The sequence below is a fragment of the Oryctolagus cuniculus genome, chromosome 1, assembly GCF_964237555.1.
Source record: "Oryctolagus cuniculus chromosome 1, mOryCun1.1, whole genome shotgun sequence".
Lineage (NCBI taxonomy): Eukaryota > Metazoa > Chordata > Mammalia > Lagomorpha > Leporidae > Oryctolagus > Oryctolagus cuniculus.
In genome coordinates, this window is record NC_091432.1 from 97,673,100 (window position 1) to 97,685,230 (window position 12,131).

The window sequence follows — 12,131 nt, forward strand, 5'->3', positions numbered from 1 at the left end:
CACGCCCCCTGCGCCAGACGCCGGGAAGAAGGGGGTGGAGCCGTGTTAGCGTCCGCGCCATCAGGCCGGAGGTGGCGGCGAGGGCCGGTCCTAGTGTATGGTTTTCCCCGCCAAGCGGCTGTGCTTGGTGCCATCCATGGAGGGCGTCCGCTGGGCCTTTTCCTGTGGCACCTGGCTGCCGAGTCGAGCCGAATGGCTGCTGGCGGTGCGGTCGATCCAGCCTGAGGAGAAGGAGCGCATTGGCCAGTTCGTCTTTGCCCGGGACGCTAAGGCAGCCATGGTACTACTGGTCTTTGGTATTTAGAGCCCAGGAAGCAGCTGTTGGGGTGGGAGGTGGGCCGGGTTGTGGAGACCTCCTGGCCTGGTGTCCTCGCCGTACTCGGGACCAGGAGTGGCCGGCCCTGGCCCGGCGTGCTCGCGGCCTATTCTCCTCGGTCTTTGTAGCCGCCTTTGAGGCCTCCATCTGCTGTAAAGTGCGCTCCTCCGCTCTAATTCAAAATTCGAGACGCCACAGAACCAGAACCTAACTGTAGAGAAGGATTGCCAAGTAGTTGTGTTTTTCATACTATTTTATATTTTTAGTTTATAAAATGTCCAGAACGCTCAGATTCTTTTTAATTGGGTTCATAGCCCAGGCTTAGTCTGCCTGTTAAATATCCCACCTCAGTCCAAAGGCACCTTGCACGTGGTAGGCCCCAGAAAGCGTATGACTGTTCATTGCATTGTACACCACGGGACTGGGAAACACGAAGCCAGCCTCTGCTTTCACCCATGGAGACCCAGGGAGGATACGGTCCTAGGCTCACTTTCCTGACCGGAAAGCTTGGAAAATAGTATCTTAAGTGGATCGATAAATGTTAGTTAGATATTTTTGTGCAACAAATGGAAAACTGGATTTCAAAATAAATGCCACGTAGTGCAGTTAGAAACAACTGCCAGTTACCATCACTTCAAAGACAGTTCTTTTCTTGAAAGTGTTCCCATATTGAAACAACTTTCCGTTTGAAATGTGGGCCCAGTTGATAATTTTGGAAGTATGTTGGTGACTGTTCTTTAGACTTTTTAATAGTTTGTCAGAGTTTGTTTAATTAATTTTAAAGTCTAACTCTATTTTACATTTTATTTATATTTTATGTATAATGATATTTTATATTTTAAAGAATGTATTTTCTGTCATGCCTTTGGAGTCTTTCGTGTATTCATAGTAATTTCATAATTAATGGTGGGAGAATGGAACAAGAGTGTGTGTTGTCAGTTGTTCTGAGTGATCATTGTGGTACATAGGATCTAGAAAAATCATTGGTACATATGTACAGATATATGTACAGTAGGCCTGTAAGTATAGAGTCAGCCTAATGTCCAGTAACAGAAGTAGTCAGTACCTTTATTGTACCTCAGAGCAGTTACAGGTCACTTAGTGACAGAGATGTGGTCTGAGAAATGTGTCACTTGTACAAACATTATAGAGTGCTATGATATCACAAGGTGATAATCGTGTCATTGACTGAAAGTTATGTGGCACATGGCTGTATTATGAAATATTGTGCTACAGAGAAAAGTGCATGGGATAATACTCATACTTTATAAATTAAAAAGCTAATACATGATGGACTACCACATATGGTAACACTTCATAACTGTGTTTCTTTAGAGAGAGTTAGTGAAAATTTAGGCAGATGTACATGTGTTTAAATACTTAGAGAAACAACTGGAAGGATGCGTGCATGGAGGTGAGTGCTAAGTCTCTAATGTTATGTCTACTTAAGCATTACTTAAATCTTAATGCAGTGTATTTAATGGTTATGTACTTCTTAAACTTTTAGAAACACCAAAAATATGTTTTGTTAATTATAGACCACATACCCGTATCTTTAATATACATCAATACAAACTAAATGTTTTGTGTACTTACCAGGCTGGTCGTCTGATGATAAGGAAATTAGTTGCAGAGAAATTGAATATCCCTTGGAATAATATTCGTTTGCAAAGAACTGCAAAAGGAAAACCAGTTCTTGCAAAGGACTCATTGAATCCTTACCCCAATTTCAACTTTAACATCTCTCATCAAGGGGACTTTGCGGTGCTTGCTGCTGAACCTGAACTACAAGTTGGAGTCGATATAATGAAGACTAGTTTTCCAGGTAATGTTGCATTTTTGTAGTACAGAAGTTTACTGTCTTAATTTCTCAGTTCTTATCCATTGATTAATCTCAGGTTAGGAAAGAAATTCTAGCTATTTAAATTTAGGTGGCTTTGCTTAATACTCCAGGCAATGTATGTAAGAGACTATATATCTGAAAGGGGTATATTTCATTGAATATTTAGCAGACTTCCACATAAATGATAGGTATCCATTACTTGGGATTCATATAATGCTTTTCCTAAAGTGAAATATAAGGATTTTCTTTTTGAATGGCATCTGGATTTATACCTTCATTTAAGCATTTACCACAGTTTATATGTAAGTTGTTTGTTTATTTAACAACTGTCAATGGTAAGATACATTGTAGTTTTTTTTTTTAAGATTTATTTATTTATTTGAAAGGCAGAGTTACAGAAAGAGAGGGAGAGACAGAGAGAGGGATCTTCCATCTGCTGGTTCACTCTCCAAATGGCTACAACATCAGCGCTGGGCCAGGCCAAAGCCAGGAGCCAAAAATTTCATCCAGGTCTCCCAGATGAATGCAGGGGCCCAGGCACGTGGGCTATCTTTTGCTGCTTTCCAGGGCGGAGGATCAGAAGTGCAACAGCTGGTATTTGAATCAGCACCCTTAAAGGTTACTGGCACTGCAGGTGGTGGCTTAGCCTACTGCCCAATAGCACTGGCCCCACATTGTAGTTATTAGAGATACATGTATTTGTACTATATCTAAATACAGCTTGATTTAGCACATTTTTATAAGCTGAAGAGCAAGCCTCACCAAAATATTTAAGTTGTATATATATTGCCTTAGAAATTTAATACTTGTGGCTTTGGGAACTGCTAATGTTTATTGTAGAATTGAGTTTACCAAAGACTATTTTAATATTACACACTAAGTACAGTTCTGTTAATTATCCTATAATTATCATAGTCACTAACTTTTAGTGAGCATGTAGTATATATGTCATGGCATTTTTATTAAGTACTTTACTAACATTTTCTGTTTTAATTCTGCCGAACTGCCCTATAATGAATATGCTATTATTTTTACCAAAAGATAATAGACAGAAAAAAGCAACTGGTAGGAGAACTGCTCCTGCTTTCACAGTACAACTTACTAATCTTCACCTGGCCTCCACAGGATCTTTGCTTATGTGATTCTATCTGGAAGGCTTGTGTTAATTTCATACCCAACCCCATTTCTATAGAGATAATTCTTAATTTATTTACTGGTTTGACTTCACCTCAGCCTTACTTTATGGAACCTTTTATGAAATTTCACTCTAGGTTCCTTTATTGTTGGCACTTGTAAAATATGTTTCCTTTATTCTAATTATTGCAACTTAAAATTATTCATTGTCTTTTCCTTGGTCATTATAAGCCACGTGAGAGCAGGATTTGTGTTAACCTCATCAGGGTTTGATCCCGGTGCCTGGTACATAATGGTACTTAAAGAGTGTTGAATGAGGCTGGCGCCGTGGCTCAATAGGCTAATCCTCCACCTTGCGGCGCCGGCACACCGGGTTCTAGTCCCGGTCGGGGCGCCGGATTCTGTCCCGGTTGCCCCTCTTCCAGGCCAGCTCTCTGCTAGGCCAGGGAGTGCAGTGGAGGATGGCCCAGGTGCTTGGGCCCTGCACCCCATGGGAGACCAGGAAAAGCACCTGGATCCTGGCTCCTGCCATCGGATCAGCGCGGTGCGCCGGCTGCAGCGGCGGCCATTGGAGGGTGAACCAACGGCAAAGGAAGACCTTTCTCTCTCTGTCTCTCTCTCTCTCACTGTCCACTCTGCCTGTCAAAAAAAAAAAAAAAAAAAGAGTGTTGAATGAATACTGCGCTGCTGTAGTATAGGCTTCAGAATATGTGAAGTGTCTGGATGTTCATAAACCTTTCCATTACAGCTCACTCAAGTTTGCTCAGCAGGAGATTTCAGAAATATTGTCACAGGTACTTAACCCTGACTGCATTGATAAACTTTAATACTTTTATTTTTTTGACCTCCTGAACTTTGCATTTGCATGTTTTAAGGAAAGGTTCTGGTATTCAGCAGGGTCTGAAAGAACCACTGATGACAGAGGACTCGGAGTGAGCATGGGAATGAGCCCATGTGTTTTTACAGCTTTTTGCTGTTCTACATGAACTTTTCCTAAAATTAGAAAATAGCAGAAAGGCCATTATTCTTTAGACTGCAATCAACACTACTATGTAGTAAGGTTAGCCCAGTTGGTTGCTATCTACCTGAAACTGATGTCTCTCAGAAACTGATTTTATTACCAGTTGACTTGGTGGGCATTGTCGCCTTATGGTCAATAGTACATGAACAAGTAACTACTAATTGAAGCTTTTAAGAAATGATGGGAAAATAGTTAAGCAAATAATTGAAGACTTAGTTTCCTATTACATGTTTTCTTAGACCTTTCATCCCCACTTACCACCTTTTTTGATCTATCGCATTTGACCAATGACACCATCCAGGCCTTTCTCTCTCTCTCTGTTTCTTGTTTATTTATTTGAAAGAGTTACAGAGAGAATGATATATATTCTATCTGCTGATTCACTCCCCAGATGGCTGCAGCTGCTGGGTCTGGGCCAGGGCTGGGTCAGGCCAAAGCTAGGAGCCAGGAGCTTCCTTTGAGTCTCTCTCACTGATGGCAGGGGCCCAAACACCTGGGTCATCTTCCACTGCTTTTTCCCAGTTCATTAGCAAGGAGCTGGATCTGAAGTGGAACAACCAGGATACAACCCACACCCATATGGGACGCTAGTGTCATGGGCAGTGGCTTTACCTGTTACATCACAATGCCAGCCCCCATTTCTTTTTCTTTGACTGCTTCATTGCCAAGAAACTATTGCTGTGCCCAGCAACATTAAGAGGAAGACATATTTTCTAGCTGTTACTAGTGTTATCGTGCCTCTGATTTCTGAAGTATGAATACAAACGGCATGATTTCTTGGTGAGAGTACATTTGAATTGTTCTACTTATCCAAATAAATGAGAAAATTGAACTAGGGATATTTTTAAGTGTCTTGCGAAGTGGCAGAAAGGAAAACTTAGGATAGCAGCTAGGAAAGAACTGCACTTTTTACTGAGCATTGTTATTGTCAACTGTCCAGGCAGAGCTTGGGAGTGGGCCGGTAAGGGGGAGGTTTGCATCATTAGTGTATTGATAGACTGTTGCCATTAACGCCACTATTTGCAGTTTGTTTTCTGTTTGTGTAACAAAATATCTAAGGCTGAGTAATTTATAAAAACATTTATTTAGCTCACAGTTCTGAAGGTCTAGAGCAGGGCACTGGAGCCTGCTCAGCATTTAGTGAGGGCCTCATGTGCCTAATGCATGGTGAGGCAGTGGGTAGGTGGAGAGGAGAGGCACATGTGCAAGAGAAAGACAGAGGGGAGATTTTTATTAACAATTCACTTTGCCATGACTAATCCATGAGACTTGACTCACTCCCATGAGAACTGATGTAGTCTCAATAGAATTAACCCAATTTCAAGAATAAGGTATTGGTCTGCTACCAGTACAGTACATTTCTCAACATGAGCATAATGAGTTTGCTTGGTCATTGTCCTAAGTTGCCAACCTCAGTTGGGAATTCTTTTTTTTTCTTTTTGTTTTCTGAGTCTTATCTACCATTAAAGGCACTTGCAGTTGTAAAGAAGGAATAATTCAATGAATTGTTCAGTTTTGTTGCCATATGTACAAAATAAAGCAAAATAAGGTAGCCAAGATGTAGTGTATGAATTATATTCTAAAATTGGGAAAATAGTAATGGTCTTTCCCTATGGTTTTCTGTTTACATTTTTTTAATTTAAAAAATTTTATTTTCATTTTATTTGAAATGCAGAGAGAGATCTGTCCACTGGTTCACCACCCAAATACCTGCAGCAGCCAGAACTGGATTAGGCTGAAGCCAGTACTCCAGAACTCAACCAGATCTCCCACTTGGGAGCAGCCATTACCTGCTGCCTCTCAGGGTGCACATGAGCAGGAAGTGGATGTAAAGCAAAGGAGGTGGGAAAGCCAGGTGCTCCAATGTGGGATGAGTGTGTATCATGTAGGATATTAGCTGCTGGGTCAGACACCTACCTCTGTGTTTACATCTTTTATCAAAAACTTTGCCAGATATAGTATTAACAATGGGATACATTAATGATTTTAACTTAAATAATTTGAAATGATTGTATTGTGGAATTGCTGTCTAAAATGGTCATCACATAGAAAGTATAAGTTCTGTGCAGTAGGTATAAATTAAGTATTCATAGGAATTGCTGTCTAAAATGGTCATCACATAGAAAGTATAAGTTCTGTGCAAAGGGTATAAATTAAGTATTCATATATGGTAGCCAGGAAGGTGATAGAGCCTGTTTCTTATCTCCTTCCACCACACCATGTCTCCTGTCCTGTTACACAATAGTTTGGTAATTGGTTCTCCCTTTTCTCTTGTATTCTCACCCAGTAAGTACATTTTTCATGTGGAGTGGAGTAGTTTTTTGAAAGACCTGTGGGAGTTTTATTAACTCAGAAGTTGATTCTCATTGCATTATAGAAGAAAAATCAGCCTCTTTAACATGGCTCTGTTGTCTTGTCTTCATCTTGTCACCATTCTCATATCTGTCTACAGCTTGTAGTTACTCTTTTTGCTCACAGTTTTCTGTCCACACTATTCTTTTATTACTTTGACTCCAGTGAGAATTTTCATGTTCAAGGCCATTGCACAGAAGCGGATTCTTTTGCTTGTTCTCCCTACTCTTTGCTTTACTCCGTGAAATTTGAAGGATGAGTTAGTAGCCAGTAGTTCGACAGGACCACCTAATCTGCTTTTTCTTCATGGCCTTTTTCATTTGTAATTATAACTTAATTATTTGTTACTTATTTTCTCTTCTCATTAGATTTCTTTAGGAACCATTCTTTCTTGTGCTTTTTACACAGTATACCTCCTACACAGCAGAGTAGTCTAGCACATAGCAGGAACTCATACACATGTGATAGAAAGGAGTTCAGGGTATTGGTCTCCTTAATTTCTTTTAAGAAAACTTCTTAAAATTGTTGAAAAGTAAAAATATAAGTACATATTATAGTGAAAAGCTGTACTGATCTCAGGTATTTTACATGTTTATACTTCAGTCTCCCCAGTTTGTCCCTAGATAATGTTAAATGTTAAATGGGTAACTTAACTAACAAGTGATAGAATCAGCATTTGACCACTTGACTCTTGGAACATTAGTACTAAAGCTGTTTTTTTATTTATTTAAATTTTTTAAGGATTTATTTACTTATTTGAAAGCCAGGGTTACAGAGAGAGAGGAAGAGAGACAGAGAGAGAGAGCTCTTCCATCTGCTGGTTTACTTAAGTAAAGCAGTGTTAGACATTAACAAAATAATCTATAATATCAATTAACCAAGCCCATGTAGCAACTAAAAACATTTATATCCAACATAATGGCTTCAGTGGCTGGGGCTCTGGACCAGGCTGAAGCCAGGAGCCAGGAGCTTCCACTGGGTCTCCCAGGTAGATGAAGAAGCCCAAGCACTTGGGCCATCCTCCACTGCTTTGCCAGGTGTGTCAGTAGTGAGCTAGATTGGAAGTGGAGCAACTGGGACTCGAACTGGCACCCACATGGAATGCTTGTACTGCAGACTGCAGCTTAACCTGCTGTGCTGCATCACTGGCCCAAGCACTAAAGTTTTTTTTTTTTTTTTTTGTAAAGATTTATTTATTTATTTATTTGAAAGGCAGAGTCAAGGAGAGAGAGAAAGAGAGAGAAAGAGAAATAGAGGTCTTCCATCTGCTGCTTCACTCCCCAAATGGCCACATTGGCTGGAGCTGCGCTGATCCAAAGTCAAGAGGCAGGAGCTTCTTCTGGGTCTCCCATGTGGATGCAGGGGCCCAAGGAGTTGGGCCATCTTCTACTGCTTTCCCAGGCCATAGCAGCGAGCTAATCCACAGCACTGGCCTCCTCTGAAGCTTTTAAAGAGTGTGTGAATGTGTCCACTTAATACATAATTTAAATATGTGTTAGTTTCCAAGGCATGTCTCCATGTCTTAAAACAACAGAAATGTATTCTCTGATATTTGAAATAGAAGTCATTTAGGGTTTGTGCAGGGTTGTTGTGCTTTCTCTGAAGATTTCAAGAAAGATTTCTTCTTGCCTCTTCCTAGATTCTGGTGGTTACTAGCAATTGTTGGCTTGTAGCTGCATTAGTCCATTTTCTACCTCTCCCTTCACATGGCCTTCTTCCCTGCCTGCATCTGTCTGTGATGCCTCTTAAAGACCTTGATTACATCTGTGGACTCTATGATGTCATATTATGAGGTTCTGGATGGACATGAATTTTGGAAGATACTCTTTAACCTAGTATATAATGAATCTTCTGCCCCTTCTCCCAAAATTTACTATAGTCCATCCCACATATAAACTAACTTGATCCCAATTCAGTATCCCTGACTCTTTACTTATTCCACATTTACCTCTGTATCTAAAATCTCATCTAAATACCATCTCAAAAAGTTGCAAATCTCATGTGAATATTTTAAATCAGTATGGTCTGCCTTGGGGCAAAATTCCTCTCCATCTCTGGTGAAACCAGAAAACAGGTCATCATCTGAAATGCAAGGGTACTTCAAAGAGTTCGTGAAACAGTGGGATTATATTTATTTTGTTGTAAAGAAATTTTGAAATACATAGTTTCTTAGTTACATTTTCTTTTTTTTTTTTTTTTAAGATTTATTTATTTATTTGAGAGGTAGAGTTACAGACGGAGAGAGGGAGAGACAGAAAGAAAGGTCATCCATCTGCTGGTTCACTTTCCAGATTGCCACAACAGCTGGAGCTGAGCTGATCTGAAGCCAGGAGCCAGGAGCTTCTTCTGGATCTCCCATGTGGGTGCAGGGGCCCAAGCATTTGGACCATCTTCCACTAGTTTCCCAGGCTATCAGCAGAGAGCTGGATCGGAAGAAGGGGCAGCCCAGACATGGCACCCATATGGAATGCCGGTGCTGCACACGGAAGCTTAGCCTACTGTGCCACAGCATCGGCCCCTACATTTTCCATTAATGTTTTGCAGTAATGTCATCTGATGGTGGTAGAAGCTGAGGATAGGCATTTCTGTTCCAAAAGGGAGAAGATGGAAGGGAATAAGGGGTCATGGTTCCCAAAGAAGTTCAAAACCCAGCAGGGGCAGATTGTGTCCTCTGATACCTCTGGAACAGCACCTCTCTCTTGGCCCTCTTCCTTGCTCTGTGAGGGCATCTTTGATGGATAGCATTCCTATCCAAGTAGTTCCAGCTGTATTGGCCTGTTTATTGCTTATGTCTATTAATGCCCGTACATGTTGATGTACATACATTTTAATATGCCCAGTAAGAGCAACTGAAATTCAGTGCTGCATAGGTGGTAAATCTCAAGATTCAGTTGTCATATTTGAATCTAATGTTTTTTCTAGTGTCATATTTCAATCTAGTGTTAAATGCTGACCACTTCCAGATAACCTTTATCAGTCACATGGAAGAGGATTTGAGCTTGTAGTTTGTGAAATATTTTGGCAGCTCAGACATTTTTGTTTATATGGGGTTTATATCTTGATACATTGATAGCTGATAAGTTAGGCATTATTAGGTGGAATTAACTCAAATATTAGAAGACTGTTACCTCCCATAGAAGCGAGACTATATGTAATCTGGCTGTTTGTAATCAAGTACTTAGAAAATTAAATTTGGACTTCCCAATATGATTTACTATAGTATGATTTATTAGCTAAAGCTGTCTGGATACTTGTCGGCAAGCACACAGACATTACTTAGTTCTGTCTCCCCGGAACCTCCTGAGCCTCCCCAACCCCAGCAAAAAAAAAAAAAAAAAGACAAAAACCCTCCATCTTCTTTGAAAAGAATACTAAATTTTAACTGAGGTGCTATTCTATATAATCACATTGGTGACTTTGTTTTAGAGAGAGATGCAGGTGGGCTATGAGGGTCTGGTATTAGTAAGATTTTTTTCCACAGGCCTGCTTAGTAGCTCAGAATATTGGCTATAAATGTTTTGTTGTAGGTTACCATTATGTTGGATATAAATGTTTTTAGTTGCTACGTGGGCTTGGCTAATTGATATTATAGATTATTTTGTTAATGTCTAACACTGCTTTACTTAAAAATTAAGCTGTAAGATGAACAGTCAAGTTTCTCTAAACTTGGCTGATCATTCTGTATGCTTTTCAGTAGTTTTTGTATTTTGTATATGTGTGTAAGTTTTTCAGTGTTAAATTGTATGCTTAAATAGGAGAAAGTATTAGACGTGATGCGTATTATTAGGAAGATTTTCCACCTTATGTATCCAATAATTGTATTACCTACAGATAGTTGGAGCAACAAATTTTTCTGTTCTACTGATTTATATTCTAATTTCCTAGGTAAACTATGGACTTAATGTAATATTCACCTGCTGTATTTTCACCATCATGCCACAGTGTGGCACTGTTGTGCTTTGACTGAGTATTCACAAACAAATGTTTTGTTGCTGACAAAATGCTTATTTTGTGGATTAGATAAGATGTACATGAAAATACTGTTGTATCAGACACTTTTTTAGCTGTATGTAATGAGCTACGTGATTCCCACCTCTGCTACTGAATATAACTTCCAGCTGGTGTGCACCCTGGGATGCAGCAGGAGGGCTGAGTTGTTGAGTCCCTTCCCAAATGGTAAAACTGGATTGAACTGGCTTCCAGATTCCATCTCCATTGCAGGCGCTTGGGGAGTGAAATGGTGGATGGGGATATCTCTCTGCTTCTCAAATATATAAAAAGAAGTAAGCTTATTTTTTAAAAAGTTACATTAGAGGAAATCAACATATACAGTCACAGTAACCACGTAAACAAATTTTTTTAGCTTTCTACCAATTTCCACAAAACTGCAGTGAAAGAATTATGCTTTTTTTCTCTGTTAGACTCATAGCATAGTAAAAATGTAAACCCTAAAGTAGTGCAACACTATTTAGGAGTGCTTGTTGTGGATTTCTGATAAGTATTATGTGTAAGAAGTTTCCTTTTAGCTATTTGGAATTCACAACAGATATGACTGCTAATGAGAATTCTTTGCAATATCTCTTAATACAGCTATGTTTTTTTTTCTACTTAATTGTTTAATAATTCATAGAATTTCTCTGATTTATATTAAACTACCCTTCTGTTTCTGGTCTGACCCCTGTTTTTCATTGTATGCTATTTTAATTTCCAGTTACTTTGATTTAGTATTTAAGATTATTGTGACTATATTCAAAAGTGAGTTTAGCTTATGGCTTTCTCTTTCATTTTTTTTTTTTTTTAAGATTTATTTATTTATTTGAATGTCAGATTTATAGAGAGAGAGGAGGAGAAGCAGAGAGAGAGAGAGAGGTCTTCTATCTGCTAGCTCACTCTCCAATTGGCCACAATGGCCAGAGCTGCGCCTCTCCAAAGCCAGGAACCAGGAGCCTCTTCTGGGTCTCCCTTGTGGGTACAGGGGCCCAAGGACTTGGGCCATCTTCTACTGCTTTTCCAGGCCATAGCAGAGAGCTGGATCAGAAGTGGAGCAGCTAGAACTTGAACTAGTGTGCTTATGGGATGCTGGCGCTGTGGGTGGCAGCTTTTACTCACTATGCCACAGTGCCAGCCCCTAGAGTTTTTAATAGTTTCAGTGTTAGGGTGACTTTTTCTCTGTTAGAACAATTGATTTGTTGTTTTGTTTTGTTTTTTTTTTTTTAAAGATTTATTTATTTGAAAGGCATCTACAGAGAGGCAGAGGCAGAGAGAGGGGTAGGGGGTTATCTTCCATCTGCTGGTTCACTCCCCAGGTAGCTGCAATGGCTAGAGCTGGGCTGATCCAAAGCCAGGAGGCAGGAGCTTCTTCCAGGGCTTCCACACCAGGTGCAGGGCCTAAACACTTTAGGCCATCTTCTACTGATTTCCCAGGCCATGGCAGAGAGCTGGATGGGAAGTGGAGCAGCTGGGAC

The 12,131-nt window shown here is 40.0% G+C and overlaps 1 protein-coding gene and 1 long non-coding RNA gene across 14 annotated transcripts in view; both read left to right on the top strand.

The window, feature by feature from the left end:
* The first annotated feature begins 15 nt into the window (after window positions 1-15).
* Window positions 16-12,131, top strand: part of AASDHPPT (aminoadipate-semialdehyde dehydrogenase-phosphopantetheinyl transferase) — a 133,092-nt gene continuing 120,976 nt past the window's right edge. For 11 of the 13 annotated variants that reach the window (XR_011390389.1, XR_007909439.2, XR_011390388.1 and 8 more), the window contains exons 1-2: window positions 98-280; window positions 1,916-2,141. Coding sequence is in view for 4 of the 13 variants with exons in the window: in XM_070077602.1 (XP_069933703.1) it covers window positions 98-280; window positions 1,916-2,141 (409 nt within the window). In the remaining 9 variants the exon portion in view is untranslated. Of the gene's footprint in view, window positions 281-1,009; window positions 1,731-1,915; window positions 2,142-12,131 lie in introns of those variants that run through there. The other 2 variants (XM_002708513.5, XM_070077628.1) reach the window with 2 other exon arrangements.
* LOC138850537 (uncharacterized) lies at window positions 3,960-10,006 on the top strand. Its single transcript, XR_011390399.1, has 2 exons — window positions 3,960-5,094; window positions 5,990-10,006. It is a non-coding gene; the product is annotated as an uncharacterized lncRNA (long non-coding RNA).